Source organism: Macrobrachium nipponense, chromosome 36, assembly GCF_015104395.2.
Source record: "Macrobrachium nipponense isolate FS-2020 chromosome 36, ASM1510439v2, whole genome shotgun sequence".
NCBI classification, from domain to species: Eukaryota; Metazoa; Arthropoda; class Malacostraca; order Decapoda; family Palaemonidae; genus Macrobrachium; species Macrobrachium nipponense.
Genome location: NC_087220.1, coordinates 38,874,809 through 38,895,776, shown reverse-complemented (window position 1 = coordinate 38,895,776; position 20,968 = coordinate 38,874,809). Strand labels below are relative to the sequence as shown.

Here is a 20,968-nt window from a genome sequence, read left to right as displayed (position 1 = left end):
TTTCATAAGAAAATTGTAAAGTCTAAATCTGAGGGAACATCGGCGTCTTCTCAAAATTCATTGAAAGATCACCGTATTTCTATGCCATGTAAAGAACATTCGTTTTTCAAACTATATGACCTTCACCCTTACGGGATGGCCTTCTGGTTCTAATGTGCATGTGCAAGAGCCCGTGCTGACATATGGCCACCTTAATCCAACTCATCGTGGCTATCTGGTTCTCAGTGAGTCTTTCCCATCCAAAAAAAAAAAAAAAAATCCAGGTATGTATCTAATTTGTGTAATTTTCCGGAAACAGGCCTAAATCGTTTCTACATCCTCCCCTTCCTCGCTGGAATCGATCCCTCACATGCAGAAGCTGATAAGCACAGGACCACGTTATCTTTGGGATGATGATCTTCTCCAGCAAATAATTTCCCCTGCAGTGATCTAATTCCTCGCCATAAGCTTGTTTGAAACCATTAGCATTACATTATACATTAATTGCAACACCTTTTCCTATGGTTAAAATAGGTTAGGCCGGCCTTATGCTATTACAACCCCAACCTCAAGAAAGACTGCAAGTGTGGTGAGGTTGAAAGGGAATCTAGGCCCACTGTGGATCTCTGAACTCCATCGACCATCTGAGACGAGTCGCTTATCTCCCATGTAATTTGAATGCATTTCTTACAAACATAATTTCATTAAAGAAACATTACATGAACACTTTCCCTTGATTGAAGATAGCCACAAGATCAACGTAAAAGAAAAACAACTTTCACTTGAGTAGGCTCTTTCTAAGCCCATAATTTTATCAGAATAATGAGACTTTTGTCAGCTTGGGAATTAATTTCTTATTCGCCTAACACCAGCAATCTCTGTTTGACAGACTATACATTTCACATTTTAGACACCGTGATGATAATAAATGTTCCTCTAATAATATCATACCATTCAATGTGTTATCAGTGTCGTGCCATAGCATATGATTGCGCTAAGTCAACTTCTTTGGGCCTCGCAAGAAGAAAATATTTAAGTTTACGCGAATCCCATTTTCTACATCCGTGTTCATAGAAACTGATAAGATACCAGATACTACAGGAATGGAACTGCTACTATCTATCTATCAATATATATATATATATATATATTATATAATATATATATATATATATATATATATATATATATATATATATATATATATATATATTTTGCGAGTGTAGAAAGCCGATGTAGACGACCCTAACCTTTCCTAAAATGCCAGACCTTAGTACATTCCTAACCTCCCGTCGTTCTGCAAACTACCCAAGGTTTTTATAGTATCTGAACTTAGTAAACTTCTCTTGATATCTCCAATCCCTGCACTATACATTCTTCAGAAATCTAAAAAAACCTTTAATAGACTTTTCTTACAATATGCCTGGAAGCATCACCTATCCACACCGGTTTTGCCTACAATCCAATTTTCCAAAAAGAAATTCCAAAAACGCTTCCAGTTGATCCAAAGCCATACCCCCACTCCCCAAATAGAAGAAGAAAAGAGAGGCATCCCAGCAACCCTTAGAACCTGTTCACACACGGAGGTTGCATCCGCGTAGATGCATAGTGAATGACAGAGCAGAGGGGTGTTCACAAACAACCGCGCGGATTAGTTAATCTCCGCGGCATCCGCGCGGATCAAGTTTCCCTTTGCAACCAACCGCGCGGAATACACGTATGGTTCTTTGGACCTCGCGGATTTGCCTGCGCCATACGTCAAAATGGAGACTATATAGTTGCTTTGACACAGTCATTTTCTTTGATGTTGAAAAACGTCCAGCCATGTGGAAGGACCTACTGAAAATTATCTGTAATTCTAATAAAGGAAACTATCGTCAGTAAGTTACCTACACTTTTTATTGAAATTATAAGTTTATACTTTTCGCATTATATCAGTTTATTCTGAAGTTCAACTTTACCATCATGAATGAAGCATAATGCAAATTGATCTCTTGCTGAGGTAGCGACAAGACAGGTTTATCAGTGGTGCTGAAATAGCATACCTTCGTACATATAGGTGTTTCGTGCTCTTACAAAATTATACAAAATGCTACATGATCGTATCATATTCTCAACAAAAATAATTGTTAACATTGATACACAAACACACGCATATATATATATATATATATATATATATATATATATATATCTATATATATATATATAATATATTCCAGAATGAGTATTAAATAATTTGACGATTTTCTTACACTGAATATGATTGATACTTCACCAAATAACATTATACAGAGCGTATTCATTTATATGTAATCATGAGTAGACAAATCTACAGACATACATATAATGTATATGTTATATATGATATATATATATATATATATATATATATATATATATATATATATATATATATGTGTGTGTGTGTGTGGTGTGTGTCTATGTATATAGATATATATAATATATATATATATATTAATACATACTCTAATAAAACCATGTAAAGGAATATGGTCAGCATTATGTCCTTTAATGAACAAACTTCTTTATTCAGTGTAAATAATCGTCAAATAATGTTATCGTCATTCTGAAGCAAATGAAGAACCGAGGGTCATATTTCTCTGTTTTGGACAGAGCCTTTTGAACATAACGTAAGGTCCGCGCGGTGGGGGCGGCGGTAAGAGTCTTCATGCAAACATCGAATGCAACGAAATAAGGATGAAAACGAGTCTTACGACGATGTGTTGGAAGAGCCAGGCTTTCATAATGGCGGTAGCGTGTTTGGGAAGAACTCCTCGCTTCTGCCGTCGCATTCCTCCATCCTCTTCCTCCTCGCAAGATGGCGGAGTCAAGGGAGCTGCAAAAGCAATAAGTCATTACTTATTATGAACGCAGTCTCTCATGCACAGTCCGTAATGTTCCTATGGTCAAGACTTGCCGCCTCAGCCTATAATGATGTGAAAGAAGTACTACATCTCTAAACATTTAACTGATATCCGCTGAAATGTTACTTTCTTTCACCCACATAATGAATACTGTCATACAAACAATAATAATAATAATAATAAAAAACCATAGGAAATCAAAGAAGACCTGTGAGTTCAGAATATAACTGTTGTCATCTATCAGCTTAAGCCCTTAGAAACAACAAAATAAACAAGCGGTGCTCCGCGTTTGCATTCCGATCCTTCCAGTGAATCAAACGTGTAATGAAATTATGCAGACCATAGAAATGTATTTCTGATGAGGTAAGTGTTACTCATACATAAGAACCAAATTAAGAAATACAGCGGAAGAATTTCAGAATTATAAATCATCAATTACGCATATAATGGAAAACATATCCACATCACAACACACACACACACACACACACACACACACACACACATATATATATATATATATATATATAATATATATATATATATATATATATATATATATGTCATGCACTTTTTCGTGCTATAGGGTGGCTCCAGCCAGTGTTATATGTAGTTTTGCCGTCACGAAGAGAGCTGTCTAGCGTGGCGTTAAAGATCTGCCCTGTTGATAATTTTACAAAAACAATAACTGACGTGTGTGACAGACCTTTCCATATCTTTGAGACAAACCCTGAGGCTATAATTATAAAATTATAGGGGTTTTTCATTTTCAGGTACTTTAATCCCTTTCCTGTTCCGCCCTGCTCTCTCTCTCTCTCTCTCTCTCTCTCTCTCTCTCTCTCTCTCTCTCTCTCTCTCTCTCTCTCTCTTCTATAGTGTTTCCAAAATAACCAGAGCTCTCTGGCAGGGCTGTTTAGGTCCTTCCAAGTGTGTTTAATCTCCACATATCTGCCAAATTTTTAACAAAAACAGAAAGATAAAACCATTTGTCCCACTACATATATCAAATATCATCTTTTCCGTTACACAGAATTTCTAAACCAATTACATAGGTTCACGATTGATAAAGTTTTTTTTATGTAATAACAAGAAATTGAGTAAGATCTATCAATATGGCATCTCATTTGGGTGCTGTTGCCACTATTTCAAACAGTTCCACGTGAGTTTAGAGACAGTGACAAGCCGCTTAGATTCTCTCCTAGGGACACTATCGGTGGTCACTCTACATGTCTGGAGGCAGTTCTCCTTTCTACAGAAATCTTGATATCTTAATGTATACAGACAGTTCTCTCTCTCTCTCTCTCTCTCTCTCTCTCTCTCTCTCTCTCTCTCTCTCTCTCTCTCTCGCTGACAAAATAATAGATAGGAAACAGTGACTGACACCGACTTACAAGTCATTCCTGGTCATCTCACAGCCATGGATAGACATCAACTTCTTCAGCAGAGAAAAGGCGATCGTATACAAATTAAATAAGTATTTTCTAGAGAAAAAGGCGAATGGAGGGCCTATGTTATCCCACAAAAAAGCTCTCGCTCGGACAGCTGTAAGATTTAGAAGAGAGAGAGAGAACGAGAGCAGGGCCGAATAGGAATGACATTCAAAGGTCTGTCACGCACGGGCCAGTTGTTGCTTTTGTAAAATTGGCAACAGGGCAGATCTTTAAACGCCACGCCAGAGAGCATGACTATAAATCTTACAGCTTTCTTTTTTTACTTTTATTTCAACATTTGTTCACCTTAACTATTTTGTCAGTACTTGTAGATGCACATTTATCATTACTACACAATTAGACTCTAAGAAATATTTAATTAATGCTATAGAAATAGTGGATATATTTCTTGTTCATTTCTTGAATTACGAATTTAAACTCTTCTTTGTCGCCTATAAAGAGAAGAGACGACCATCTTAATTTTAAAGTATTTTTTTCAATTACTTGTAAGTCGGTGTCAAAGTCACTCTACACTTCAGTCAGGCCAAAACTTTGTTGCCATATCGTATTCAAGCAACATTCAGTCATTGTTTCCAATCTATTGTTTTGTCGGAGAGACATGTGTCTATGATTGTTTATTTTCTCACTCGTCAAACTTTCTCTGTTATGTTTTATTTCATAGTTCCTTGCTTACCAATTTATTCTTTACCTACGCCGTATACCGTGACCACCGAGAGTGTCCCCTGGTGAGAATCTACGCCTCATCCGTGGATTTCAACGCACGTGGAGCTGTTTGAAATATTGGCAACAGCATAAAATGAGATGTCATGTTGATAGAAAATCTGATTCCATCTCTTGTTATTCTCAAAAACACTTTATCAATCGTGAACCTATGTAATTGACTTACAATTCTGCGTAACGGAAAAGATGGTATTTGATATCTGTAATGGGAGAAATGGTTTTATCTCTGTTGTTGTTATAAATTTGGTAGACATACGAGATTAAACACACGTGGGAGGACCCACAACAGGCCCGCCAGAGAGGTCTTGTCCTTTTGGAAATAGTGTAGCCTTCCGGTTCTCAGCATTTAATCTGTATGCTGCGAACCAGAAGGCTCTACCCTTCTGGCATCGTCGCTTCACACGGGTAAAATAGGTGCCCAGTTGGAATAACCATTGGTGTTTCTGACCCTGGTCATTGTAACGCCAGACAACTTACAGTTAATAATCAGTTCTACTTACCCAGCAAATTGACGATGCTGGTCTCCGGTGGGGGAGGGCATGGGTGGGCACCGATTTGGGAGAGTGGAGTGCTGCCCTGGATGAGGGGTGGAGACGAGGGCGTGGGAAGGGACCGTGTGGGCGGCGTGGTGGGTGAGACGCGGGGGCCGTGGGCGTTGGTGGAGATGGCGGTGGCTGTGGGTGGCGTTGGGGCAGAGGGCTTCGTGGTTGGGACCAAACCAAGAGGACTTCTGCTCGGTAATGCTGCTGCTGCTGCTGCTGCTGCTGCAGCTGTCGTCGTCGTCGATCTCTTTTCTTCATGGTGGTGGTTGAATGGTTCGTGGTCGGTGGTGGTGCTGGTGGTGGTGTGGGTGGTGGTGGTGGTGGCGGAGGTGATGGTGATGGTGGTAGTCTGCCTGCTGTTGCTGCTGCTGCTGCTGCTGCTGCACCTGATGCTGCTGCTGCTGCTGCTGCTGCTGAGAAACCTGGAGACACAAGGCGCTTGCTTGCTGCTGCCCGGAAGGGTGGTGCTCTCCCGCTAATACCTGTCCTGAGGCGCTAACTACCTGAAGGAAGGGGAGCACATGATACATGACCTGAAGACCGAGTGAATGACAATACACAACCTACGCTCATTCTGTAAACAATCAATCTCAATCAATCAATCAACACTTGATATTATAATACAGGACTAAAACAACAAGGGAATGGCTGAAGACATGAATCAGACATGGCCTGATCACAAAGGGGGATCATAAGACATGACTAGCAGTCCAAAGTAAATGATACGTCATTGACAATCATATTATGCTATATGTCTTCAATGCTACGTAAACTGCCTAATGCAGGACTCAACCAGTCGTGATGATGACCGGGTGAATGAGACTCGTCCATTCAATTTGCAAATGACTTCAAAATTATGTGAATCGCATTAGACTGCGCCGTTGAAGGAAGGGAGGACGACAAGATGTGGCCTTGACGACTACATAGGTCATTCATAACCTGTCTTCTGAGTCTATAAAACTAATTATTTTGTAAAAACGGTCGTGATTCTGCAAACTAAAACAACAATACAATAGCTAAAGACTCGGTTATGAAACAACCTAAGTAAGTAAAATTTTGAAATAGAGGACCATGTTAATAGGCTTTGGATAAATATGAACTGAATAATACATTTTTGCAAGTCATTTACAACTCAAAATGGAAAACTGATGATGCACAGCCTCAAGGTATACACGAGTGAAGAGAGACAAAAAGGCAGTGAGTAGGACTGACCGTCTGATTGATGCATACCCTGAGTTATGAATGATGAATAAGTACGATTCCATGAATCACTCATTTATATACGAAATAATGAGCATACAAGGTGGAAATTTATGATGTATGATACGTAATGTATGTAAGCGATAAGTAATCTGGATACTGAATAAGTGACATCATAATCATGGCCTGAAGAGCCACTGTCACTGTCACATTATACCCTCAAAGTCAAATTCTGACCGGAGTATTCTTTCCATGACTCATGCGTGTCTCATGCACATAGAACTTTACACCTATGGGTAATATCCTCAGTCCAGATTTTCTAACGTCAAAGATATGAATACATGGATTTAAAAAAAGAAGTATATATTTCAATGCATGCATTGCCAAAATATGTATTTCGTTCAATTTATAAAAACTGAAAGAGATGTCGGTGCTATCAATTTTAAATATTTTTTCAGTAGTGTACAAAAACTAGATTATACGTTTTCTAAACACCACAGACCCTACTTTCAAGAGGAACTGTAAACCTACACATTAAAAGTATAACAATGACCGATATATGCATAGCAAATTTAAATCTGCATTTCTGAGCGCTTTAAAGCAAGCAATATTATAATGGATTATTAGATTGTGATGTTAGTGATACAGATCAGAAAAAAATGAGGCTCGTAACCAAAGTATTGCACTGTTATTGTCAGTGAAAAAAGTTCTTAGCACCTCTTGTAATATCGTGACGCGGCTAATCTCTATCCACACAAAATCATACGCAGAAGTCAAGTTAAATAAAAGCATGTAAACGATGTTATGAGGGCAGAGTATGAACAAAGGGACTTAATAGCACGAAACGGAGTAAGGATTAATGAGGTTGGATCTTTCAAACATTTGGAAGCAATGGTATCCTCTCCAGTGATGGTGCAGATACGGAGATAAATGCAAATTCATACACAAAATCAATAAATATGAAAATGGAAGATCAAATGTATTGGAAAAGTTGGATTTTTTAATGTCAGAATTTCTGGAAATGAAGAAAAGAACAACATACCAGAACAGGAAAGAGACATGGGAAAATCCTTATTATTACCCATATTAAATAATGGGGATAACACGCAAACCATCATAGTGATGAATGTGCAGGGTTTAGTTACGAATAACTCAAAAAGAAAAATAGAGTTCTTAGAGTTCTTAGAAGAACTAACCCAAACTGAAAAAATAGGACTCAAGGGGGAACCGCGATATAAATCAAGGAAAAATATATGAGAAATATAGTAACTCAGAATGTGAATTAATAGCGGTAGAATTTGAATCTGAACAATTAGTGAACATAGTAATATACAGACCCCCTAATACTAAGGAGTTTAACACAATAATAGAAAAATTGGATGACATGTAGAAATCACAAAGGCTGGACTATACTCCTATTCGGAGACTTTAACTTTCCTTTCGTAGATTGGAAAGAACGAATAGGAGATTGTGGTTTTATACATATAAAAAAGAGAGTAATAGTAGTGCAGAAGATAAGAGGCAATTCGAAAAGCTATTAGATATGCTACTAGAACACAACATTCAACAACTAAATCACCTGCCAACAAGGAAGGATAATACTTGTGCTAAAGTCTGTTTATGATGAACTTACTGGGCAGTTTTGTTTATCTAAGATTAATATAGCCGATTTACAAATGTTTTCAGATAGCCTTGTCGTTCTTCAATGGCTGCATTCTAGTGCTGTCAGATTGTATTACTCGCCCCGTTTCCAGGAAGGTCTTGTCCCGTACTAACTATTGCTTTGGTCCAAATTATGAGCAATGTGAAGAAACAAAGGTTCAGGAAGTGTTAAGGTTCAGATTACTTAGCGTGCTGGTTCAAGAATTTGGCGTTTCTGTTAACCAAGCAGCAGAAAACCTAGTAACAGATCATTTGATTCCAGTGATAGATTTTCTAACTTTACTCAACTAGTAACAGTACATGCTAAAGTTTTAATGGCAGTTAATAAGTGGAAAACTGCCCTTTCTAAAAATAGTTCTGTTATTTCATCTTTGGATATAAAGCCCACAAGTTTTAATTATTGTGAACTGGCATTTGCAACAAATTATAAGCAAAGAACAAAAGCTCAGCTTTCCAGAAGTTGTGGAGTTTTTTGGAAGAAAGCAATGTCCTAGAAAGGATATCCCTGACCTAGTTTCTCAGCTGAATATCTATCCTGACAAGAATAATGTTTTGAGAGTACATGGAAATTTGATAGACCTAATTCCCACAGGGTGTTCTTTCCAATGTTACTACCTAAAGATAGTTTATTAACTTCATTGATTGTTATGGATGCTCACATAAAGCTAGGACATGTAGGATATTATGGGGTGTTGAATTTAATGAGAAAACATTATTACATACCACACATATTTTCTGTTGTAAAAAAATCTGTTAGCCCTTGCGTTGCTTGCAAAAGATATAATAAAAAACCTGTTTGACTGAACCAGTCTCCATACAGATTATTTAGATTGGAGCCCTCTGATACTCCTTTTGGTTATCTATATTTGGATTATTGTGGGTCTTTTAATTGCAAACTTTCAGATAGTCTTACCAAGGTTTGGACATTGTGTTTTTCTTGTATGTTTACTAGAGCCATTAATTTGCAGGTATGTTATGATAAGTCCATATCAGAATTTTTGAGGGCTTTTATGATTCATGTATTTGAGTTTGGATTACCCCAGTTAGTTATTAGTGATTTGGGGACTCACATTGTAGCTGCTGGCAATAAAATAACTGATTTCCTTAAGGATCCTCAGACGGATGAGTATTTCAGGGAGAATGGCATCAATAAGATTAAGTTTGATAGTCACTTTAAAGCGTGTAGTTCCCTTGGCTCTCTGGTTGAAACTTCAGTAAAAATGACAAAACAGATGATAAATAAGAGCATCGGGACTAATATTCTTGACGTTAGAGATTTTGAATTTTTGATATGTCAAGTTAGAAGCTTGGTTAATAAGAGACCGATTGCATTTAAAGAATGTTTGAGAGATCAGGACCTTCATACACTAAGTCCCATAACTCCAGAGATGCTGCTTAGAGGCTATGAAATTGTGACTGTCAATTTGATCTCAGAATTACAACCCCTGCCTGAGTTAGATGAATATTCAGACCATAATTCTGATATGTTGAAAGATAAATATGCCAAACTCAGAAAAGTAAAGCACAGACAGTTTGACTTGTATCAAAGTAGGTTTATGTCTACTTTCTTGAGTCAGGCAATAGACACCATATTAATTCATCATGTTCTAGAAAGGACGAAATAAAATTTATATTTTAGAATAGCGAATTTTTCTTATCCCAACCAACTTAGTTGTCTACCTGTTGAAATATCATATACATTTAAAATTTGTCCAAGAACTTTAGACCTGGTATTTGTGAACGAGGTGAATTAAGTTGAAGAAATAATACTGTATAATACGTGTATTTCAGACCATAATGGCATAGAATTAACAGTCCGTTCCAAAGCAACTGAAAACAGAGATAAACAAGAGATGAAAAAGTGGGAAGGATATGGAAAATACAGTTTTTATAATAGTAAGAATATGAAATGGTGAGAAATAAATGAAGAATTAAACAAAGATTGGGAATATATATTCGTAATTGATGATATACTGGTAAATGCAGGTATATGTATTATATAAAATATGAGAGAAAATAGTGGATAAGCATATACCAAAGAAGAAAAGCAAAACATCAGTCATGCATACCAAGAAACAGAAGGATCTTGTTCCAGAAAATCAGAAAGTGGAAAAAAGCTCTTGCAAAAGAAGAGAATGCATGGAAAGTGATGGAATTAAAAAGTAAGATAGAAAATGCAGAACAAAAGATTATACAAACAAAAGAAAATGAAAAACGGGACTTAGAAGAAAAGACCCTTGAAAATATCAAGCAAAACCCCAAACTCATATGCAAAAAAAGATGAATAAAAGAAGAGTAGAAATAAGCGCTCTAAGAAATTAAGGGAGATTAATGAATGAAAAAAAGGAAACATGCAATATATTAGCAGAAAGATATGAGAGAGAATTTACCCCTAGAATTGATAATGAAGATAATGATACAGAAATAAGAGATGAAAATAGAGAATATTTATCAGACATAGACATTAATGAAGCCGATATTGTGCAGGCTAATAATGAAATTAAAAATGGATCAGCAGCTGGACCAGACGGTGTCCCTGCTATTTTGTTAAAGAAAGTAGTTCATTCTATCGCAAAGCCGCTCACAATATTATTAAGGCAAAGTGTAGATACAGGCAAGATTTATAATGAACATAAATTAGCATATATCACCCCTACTTTCAAAAGTGGATCATGACTAGAGGCAAGTAATTATAGGCCTGTGAGTCTAACATCACATATTATGAAAGTGTATGAAAGGGTAATGAAGAAAAATATTATGAAACATTTAATGAAAAATAATTTTTTAAATATAGGACAACACTGTTTTGTACCCGGAAAAAGTACACAAACCCGACTGTTAGTCCACCATGATAACATGCATATATAAAAATATGATGAATGAAAAAGAGACAGATGTGGTTTACCTAGACTATACAAAAGCGTTTGACAAGGTAGACCATAATATATTAGCGAAGAAAATTAGAAAATATAATATAGTGGACAAAGTAGGAAGATGGATAAAAGAATTTTTACAAAACAGAAAACAGACAGTGATTGCAAAAGATGAGAAATCGGATGAAGCTAAGGTAATATCCAGTGTGCCACAAGGTTAGCTGCACTGCTGTTTGTTATTATTATTGCAGATATAGACAGTAATGATAAGGACTCGGTAGTGAGTAGTTTCGCCAATGACACAAGAATAAGTAGAGAAAGTACTTGTGATGAAGATTGGAACTCTGATAAATTTGAATCAATAAATTATGGAGATAAAGAAGGAATGCTATATGCATATTATAGGGGACCTAATAATGAGACAATCACAAATAAGGAAGCAGGTAAAGACCTTGGTGTGATGTTGAATAGGAACATGTTATATAATGATCAAATAGCATTACTAATGGCAAAATGCAAAGCAAAAATGGGAGTGTTGCTACGGCACCTCAAAACAAGAAAAGCCGAACACACGATTATGGTTAATATGATGTATGTATGTAGTCCACTTGAATATTGCAATATGATATGGTACCCACGCTACCAAAAGGATATTGCACAAATAGAGATTGTACAAAGGTCCTTTACAGCTAGAATAGAAGAAGTTAAGGATCTTGGCCACTGGGAAAGACTATAATTTTTAATATTATATAGTCTAGAAAGGAGAAGAGAATGCTACATGATAATACAGGCAAGGAAACAGATAGAAGGAATTGCCAAAAACATCATGGAGCTAAAAATATCAGAAAGAGCAAGCAGAGGTAGATTAATAGTGCCAAAAACTATACCAGGAAAACTATGGAAAGCACACAGGACATTAATCCACAACGCACCAGCATATGCAATCCAGCGTCTATTCAATGGGTTGCCAGCTCATCTGAGGAGCATATCACGAGCGAGCGTAGATGTTTTTAAGAATAAGCTCGAAAAATATCTAAACTGCATCTCAGACCATTCAAGATTGGAAGATGCAAAATATACCGGAAGATGCACTAGCAATTCTCTGGTAGACATTAGAGGTGCCTGGGGAAACCCGAATGAGCTGTAAGGTCTGTAAGGTAAGGTAAGTACACTTTTTTTTGAGGTAGGATTTACTGAAGGAACAGATGAAAGATAAATCAAGCAATTCGGACTGAATATGATTCGGAAAGTAACAGACTGAAATTCCATAAAAGCTAACATTATTAAGTCAAGTACAATCCGTAATGTGATACGGACATGAATTATGGATGACGTTGAAACTATACCAATCTAGAAGAAACCATAACACAGGGGAAATGACGGACGTCACATATTATGTCAATGCCATACTGATGAAAGGGAGATGCAGATGGCTTGGAAATGTCCCTAACACATCCCCTGGAGGTACAGTGCGTGATGGTGTCAGAGCTGGAAGGTCCAGCATGCTTGCATGAGAACTGTGACATAGGAGGAGGCTGGAGATGAGTGCAGAACTGTGGTGGATAAACCACAGCAAAGATTCGAGTGGTGGAATTCCGTGTATGTGTGTGTGTGTGTGTGTGTGTGTGTGAGTGCATATGTGTGTGCGCGCGCGCGCTTTGTTATGCGTAAAAGTTTTATAACAAGAAAAGAAATATAAAAAAAATCTTCTGTCTGTCTTTAAATGTCTATATTTCCCATGTTTGAGATTTTCTAACCACTATTCTAATTACTGAAACGTGAAAACCTAAACACATTAACTCCAGCCATATGGGAACTATTTACTGAAGCAGGGAATTAGGAGCGAAGTGCATTGACCCTTAACACATCCATATCGACCCCTTCCGAAACTCAAAACCTTTCTTTAAAAAGGAAACGGTGGGGAAAAGGGAAGGGGACTGGGAGGAGGAGGAGGAGGAGGAGGAGGAGGAGGAGGAGGAGGAGGAGGAGGAGTAGGAGGAGAGTGAGGGGGGAGGGGGGAGGGGGAGAGGAGAGGAAATGAGACGGTTACTCCGAACAAATTCGGAAGTCATCTGGGTTTCTATCATCCATTACGGTAGCAAGGAGAGCAGAAAAGGAAAACAGTTATACAATAAATCGCTCTTTATATTGCTTGGAACAGGAAACGCACTAAGTGGCAACGTAATATATTGTATCGAGAGAGAGAGAGAGAGAGAGAGAGAGAGAGAGAGAGAGAGAGAGAGAGAGAGAGAGAGAGAACTGCAATGGCAGAAACTGCAAACTTCAGCATTGCCAAGGAATGTCATGCGGTTTTGTACCTATGCTCAAAATAAATGTCATTGTCAGTTATGTAATGATTTAGCTTGACTGAGTCACGGAAAAATGAATGACAAACTGAATTAGAGACAAAATGACAGATATACTAGGGAAATGAAGACTAATTTCCAAGGCTCTCATCATCTCATCCTTTCTGACTAGAGAAGCGGCTATCCTTTGGAAAATGACCTACGTATAATATATATGTATATACATATATATGTATATATAATATATATTTCTTCTTTCCCACCGTTTTCCCTACATTAAATGGTCGGTTGCCTGATGCGTCTTTCCTTACAACTTCAGGCATGGTTTATTGTTTGGCAAAGGGGTTTTTACGAGCGAACGCCCTTGCTGTCATCACCCACAATTATTGGCGGTGGGCCTTGCCTTTAACTGAGAAGTCCACCTGCAAGGCAGCAATTTCCACAGTTATTGGCAGTGGGCATAGCCTTTGATTAAAAAGTAAGACTGCAAGGCAGCAGTTTCCATAGATATTGGTGGAGGGCCTTGCCTTTGACTGAAAAGTCCACGGTTTGTGTCTGTGCAACGATCTAGTTTTGGGTAGATTTTATGGGTGTGATAATGAGCTGTATATGACGTCACACATCTGTTCCAGTGCAATGAAGCTGTGAAGAATCAGTGATGTCATATTAAGGGGAGTGCCTTGTGAGAAACTTCAGGCTTGTGTATGTGCGTGCTGTATATCTACATAATGGGAGGGTTGGATAACTAGGGCGGAGGAGCACCCAGGTCAGAGAAGCGCCCTTGTTTTGGGAATGGCCGTATATATTTTGTTGTGTTTAGTTAAGTGCTAGTGCTCACAGCTGAAATGGGTAAGCATACTGTTAAGCCCGAGTGTGGCTTTGTCTTTTTGTATTTTAATTAAGCGTTCGTTTCAGAGATCTCCTTTTTCATATGACTTTTTGATTTATGTCATTTTGGTTTGTTTGCAGTTTATTTATGTGGGGTTCCTTTCCTTTCTTTTTTCTAACAAACGTTTCTGGTAACCTGGAAAACTGGAAAGTCTGGAGTTTCCCTTAATGGAGTGGTGTTAATTATCTTTTCTAGTCTGTTTTTTTGACTGATGTCTAATTGTTGTAGAGAAAGGCATGGACGGGTTTTGTCCAATCCCTGGGTTATTTGGGTTTCCTTTTAGAATTGAGATAGCAGTGGTGCATTGTTTAGAGTTTTTCTATGGGTTGTGTTTAGAAACTCTCTCTCAACTTCTCTCTCTGAACCAACCAACCGACCTCTGTGCAACTCACATATCACTATTATCTCAGGTAGCTAAATTAGACTCGTGAATGACAAAAATACATTTATTTAAGAACAAAAGGAGTAACTATATGAATCAAATTCTCACAGAACAAAATGGTTGACTGACCAAATCAAATTCTCAAAGAACAAATGTTTAACTGTATAAGTTAAAAAATCTGAAACTTTAGTTTCTAAACACAACCCAAGGAAGAACTCTAAACAATGCACCACCGCTATCTCAATTCAAACAGGAAAGCCAAATAACCAAGGGATTGGACAAAACCCGTCCATGCCTTTCTCTACGACAATTAGACATCAGTCATAAAAATAGGCAATTAGAAAAGATAATTAACACCACTTCATTAGGGGAAACTCCAGACTTCCTGGTTTTCCAGGTTGCCAGAAACGTTTGTTAGAAAAAAAGAAAGGAAAGGAACCCCACATAAATAAATTGCAAACAAACCAAAATGACATAAATCAAAACGTCATATGAGAAAGGAGATCTCTGAAACAAAGGCTTAAAATACAAAAAGACAAAGCCACACTTGGGCTTAAAATGGGCTTACCCATTTCAACTGTGAGCACTAGCACTTAACTAAATTAACTAAACACAACAAAATATATACGGCCATTCCCAAAACAAGGCCGCTTCTCTGACCTGGGTGCTTCTCCGTCCTAGTTACCCTCCCATTATGTAGGGAACAGCCCGCACGTACACAAGCACGAACTTTCTCACAAGGCACTCCCTTTAATATGACGTTACTGATTCTTCACAACTTCATTGCACTGGAACAGATACGTGATGTCATATTGAAGGGCGATGGAAACCAAGAAGGCAGACAGTGAATATCAGTATGGATGAGAAAAGACTTGAAATGACGGACACATATAAGTGTTTGGGATTAGATATGATCGATGATGATAAGATGAGGTAAGAAAGGTAGCAGGATGTGTGCAAAAGATTGGAACGAGACTCGAGTTGTCTCTGGGATCAAAAGTCGGAATGTATGGTTGGATTGTTGAGCCAATGCTTCTTTATGGTAGTGAAGTATTGATGTTGAAAGTAAGTGAAAGAAAAAATATTGAAGTATTAAAGTTGCTGAGATGAACTTTGCTTAGCAGTTGCGGCATAAGAAGAAAAGTGGAGATAGTGATGAAACAACATTCAGGAAATAAGTTGGTCAACAGTGTTTACTTTAGGAGTGTTAAAAGGAAGGAGGAGGGAAGCCGTTAAAGGGTCCGACAGATGGTGTAAGAGAGTTATTGAAAAGTCAGGAAGTCCTTTAGAGATAAAGGTGCACCTGTTAAACACTGTTGACCGACTTGTTTCCTGAATGCTGTTTCATCACTATCTCCACGTTTCTTCCAATCCCGCAAATGCTAAGCAACGTTCATCTCAGCAACTTTAATACTTCAATATTTTTTCTTTTACTTACTTTCAACATCAATACTTCACTGCCATAAAGAAGCACTAGCTCAACAATCCAACCATACATTCCGACTTTTGATCCCAGAGACAATTCGAGTCTCGTTCCAGTCTTTTGCACACATCCTGCTACCTTTCTTACCTCATCTTACCAACATCTGTTTCATTAACTATCAAAGTTAACACTTTTTCACGCTGAGAAGACACCAGGTAACCCAAGACTTACTTTAAAAAAAATTCATAATAGAGTGATGACGGTGTTAAAACAATGACGTAAACCTTCAATGACTGAAATTCCAATAAGAGAAATGAGAAAATAACGAAAACAGGAAGCTGTATTCTTTTCAGTTTGCACTTTCCGTCAGACTATTCCCTCTTCCATTCACCAGACTGTTGTCAGAGAAATTGGACGCGTAGTGCTTGCTGTCCTCTGTCTCCTAACTAGATGTTGACACATACAAACACAACCTTTCCTCGCTTCATCAATTGTTGATCACACAAAAAAAAAAAAAAATGGAAGTTCCTTTCTCCTTCCATTCTGTAGGTAAAGAGAAATATACCGAATTTGAAAGAAATAAATCACAGTATTCTTTTTCTTCTTTCCTTGAACAGGTGGTGAAGAGACGGTCACAGCAGCTCTCTTTCCTCTTACCCTCAACGAACGGTCAGCATTGAAAAAGACAAAAACTTTTTCTCTTTCCTCTTTAATAAACAAATGACGAACAAATGAGATGACGGAGGCTCTGTCCTTTCTCCTGCATCTCCTCTTCAACGAACAATGTTGATCAAAGGAAACACAACAGTTATCTCTTCGCTCATCTTCTCTTCTCTCCTCTCCTATTCTCTTCTTCTATCAGTGTCGACCAGAGGAAAGCAGAGAAGGCTCTGCTCTCCCTCTTCCTCTTTCGTCAACAGATGGTGAACAGAGAAAAATATCTCGGTTCTCTGGAGCTCACGACCCAGTGTCCCCAGATGACGGGATTTGCTGTCAATATGAGACGCTTAGAGGAAACCTTCGTGTCCCTTACGGGACATTCTGGATACCTCTCCCGCCACGGCCCACACCCCCTTCCTAACCGCTCCCCCATCTTCCACCTCAAAACCACAGGGGTTCCCTTTTGACACAGCATATTACGATAACAAGATAACAGTGTAGACATTATAACGACACATACACTTTACACAAAAATTTCACCATTTAGATGTTTTCCAACGAAAGGCAAGGAGTGACAGACGAGAATGTTACTTCAAAACCTCATACACACTCGTTTTATATATAATATATATATATATATATTATATATATATATTATATATTATATATATATAGATAGATATATATATATATATCTATATATATAATATATAAAATATATACGCATTAAGCTACAAATGTCTTTTAATATCTAATTCGCTCTACCTCGGAATTAATATATTTTCGTATATGTTAACCGAAGGGGAATATCTTAGTTGACAAGAAATTCGTCGAGGTAGAGCGAATTAGATATTAAAGGACATTGTAGCTTAATACGAATATATGAATCACGGTGATGTGATAAGACTACACACACACACACATATATATATGTGTGTGTGTGTATATATATGTATATATACATACATATATACATACATACACATACACAACATAATATACTAAATATATAATAATAATAAATATATATATATATATATGAAAATATATATATAGATATATATATAGTATATATATATATAATGATATATATATATATAGACAGATAGATAGTGCAACTCCTACAGCCTGAATGCGAGCGCAAATCACGAGGCAGAATAGGAACAAACTAAAAATGTTTGAATCTTGTTGCTTCAATTCCGAAGTAAAGCTTTTCTGTTCCTAATTCACAACACTGAAATAAATACGACGACTCCCAAATCCCGGAGATTAAGACGAAATTCCATTTCTGTTGTCATGAATATGAGAGAGAGAGAGAGAGAGAGAGAGAGAGAGAGAGAGAGAGAGAGAGAGAGAGAGAGTCGGCCCGTGTGGACGAACTGCGTAGGTATAATGCCAAGTATCTGAATGAAAGATGAATAAAGAAGATGATATTATGCGAATGGAGGGCTAAAGAGGGAAGGGTAATAAAAATTTGCGTATAACTATTTCGGAACTATTATACTTCGTGGGGACAAAACTTTGTTATATGACGTGAAATGCCATGTAGGGGAAGAAGGCTCCCTGGGGCGACCGCGGGAAAAATTATAAATGCTGTGATGAAGAAATAAAGAGCATTTTAATGGCAAAATGAGACGCTGCGAAAAGGGAATGAGCTTAAAGGGGCCATTATACACGCGATCATCATATCTATATAATATCTATTATATCGATATTAGTAACGTTATACGGTATATCTTATAATATATAATTTTTTATTGTGTAATATATACTATATATATATAATAGAATATATATATACATATATGTATATTATATAATGTATATATATATAGATATTATATATATAATTTATACGTATAGATAGATATAAAAATTAGAGATAATATAGGTATATATATATATAGATATATATATATATATACATATATTTATATATATACTATATATATATTATATATATATATATATATACACATATATATGCGTGTGTGTGTGCGTGGAAAATAATATGAATTTGGAAGACAGAAGTCTGTTAAATAAGACTTATGCCAGGAAAACCACTGATCATGAGTAGAATAATCTGAAGGCAAACTTTACAGATGGAAACAGGCAACACAACCTACCTTTGAGAAAGTGAGCATTACTCAGTTAAGGTAGAGAGAGAGAGAGAGAGAGAGAGAGAAGAGAGAGAGAGAAAAGGAGACGGTCAGATATCAAACAATAATGTTGACATTGAGCAATACAGAAAAAAAGCAATGACTTGTACGTTAGACGATAAAGGTGGCGAAAGAAAGGCATATAAAGAGAGAGAGAGAGAGAATGTGTGTGTGTGCGCGCGCGTTTTATAAAGAGATAGAGAAGAAGAGGAAAAAGTAAAATTATGGAATAAATCAGAAATCATCGAAAAGATGGTAGACTATGCAGTAAAATGATACAGATAGAGTAAGCACGGTAGTCAGGGTGGAGAGGAGGCGGAGGAGGAGGATGCAATAGGGGATGGGTTGGGGGGCATATGATCTTATGGCTGGGGCAGCCCCCCGCCCCCTTCCTCCCCTTTCCCCTGGGCCCCCAAGCATCAAGTGGCAGAAGATCCAAGTTAAAGTGAGGATTTGGTGCCAATAAGGGAGGGGTCCTCGGCAGCACAAGACCTAAGGATATTGGGATCAACCTTCAAGATGTCATATGGCGAATTTTACATCAGCCTCTTGACTTCCCTCCCTCCCTTCCTCCCTCCCCCTTCACTTTCCCCCAGATCTCCTCCTTCCCCGCCTTGAGACTCAGCCTCCCCTCCTACCTTCCAGGGTTCCTCCTTGAATTGGGGTTCCTTTAGACCCACAAGGCTTTGGGTTTTTGGTGATCCTGAGCATGGGGCGTTTGCAAGAATACTACCAAAAGACCTCCGTTTCATTTTTCTACTTCCTCTCTCTCTCTCTCTCTCTCTCTCTCTCTCTCGCTCTCTCTCTCTCTCTCGTCCCACACCCTGCCCCCGCCTCCCCCCGTTCATTTCATCTTTCTTCTTTTCCGGTTATTCACTTACGATTTTGCTTCTAACTTTTGATCTTCATTTTCCTTTCACAGCTCATTCGTAATACTTTTATCCTTCACCGCTTTCCAACAACAACACTATTTTCACCCTTTTCCGTTTCCTTCCCTTTCTTGCTTTCTCCGCTTCCTCTCCCATTTCGACCTTCCTCTGCCTCTAATGTAACTCTTCCACTCCAACCTTTCTCTGCCTCTCTACTTCTACCTCTCTCACTACAACCTGTCTCAACCTCTCCTCTCTTCCATTGCGACCTTTCTCCTCTCTAAGTTTTATATTCCTCTTCAATATTCCTCTGCCTCTCTACTACTTCCTCTTTATCTTCAACCTTTCTCTTCCTCTCTGCTTCTTCCTCTTCCATTTCAACCTTTCTCCTCCTCTCTACCTTTTGTCTCTCACTTCAACATTTCTCCTCCTCTTTACTTCGTCCTCTTTCTGTTCAATCTTTCCCTTCCTCTTTTAATCTTTTTACTTCTGTCTAACTTTCCTCTTCCACTTCAACAGTTACTATAAACCTCTCTACTTCTTCCTCTTCCATTTCAACTTTTCTCCTCCTCCACTAATTTTTCTCTATCACTTCAACTTTTCTCAATCTATACTTCCTCATCTTTCTATTCATCTCTACCTCTTCCTCTTATATTTCAACCTTTCTTCGATTCGCAAATTTTCCACTTTAAACTTTCTCTGCCTCGCTACTTCTTTCTCTATCACTCCAACCTTTCTCAACCTCTCTACTTTTTCCTCTCCCATTCCAAACTTCTCCACCTTTCTCTGCTTTCTCCTCCCCTTCCTCCTCCTCCCTTTCGTCTAACCGATTGTGAGAAGCAGAGAGAGGACAGACAGAGGCGTTCCCTCCAAGAGGTCGTCGGTAGGTCTATCACACCATAAGCTCTGATCTGAGAGTCGAATACAAGGCTGAAACATTTCCAGGCAATCTGGAAGCTTATGTA

The 20,968-nt window shown here is 37.8% G+C and overlaps 1 protein-coding gene across 1 annotated transcript in view; it reads right to left on the bottom strand.

Moving 5' to 3' along the window:
• Positions 1 to 20,968, bottom strand: part of LOC135203570 (homeobox protein PKNOX2-like) — a 615,777-nt gene that overhangs the window by 14,892 nt on the left and 579,917 nt on the right. The window contains exons 5-7 of the mRNA XM_064233320.1: positions 5,858 to 6,083; positions 5,539 to 5,781; positions 2,718 to 2,839 (exon numbers count right to left, since the gene is read on the bottom strand). Coding sequence (XP_064089390.1) covers positions 2,718 to 2,839; positions 5,539 to 5,781; positions 5,858 to 6,083 — 591 coding nt within the window. The remainder of the gene's footprint in view (positions 1 to 2,717; positions 2,840 to 5,538; positions 5,782 to 5,857; positions 6,084 to 20,968) is intronic.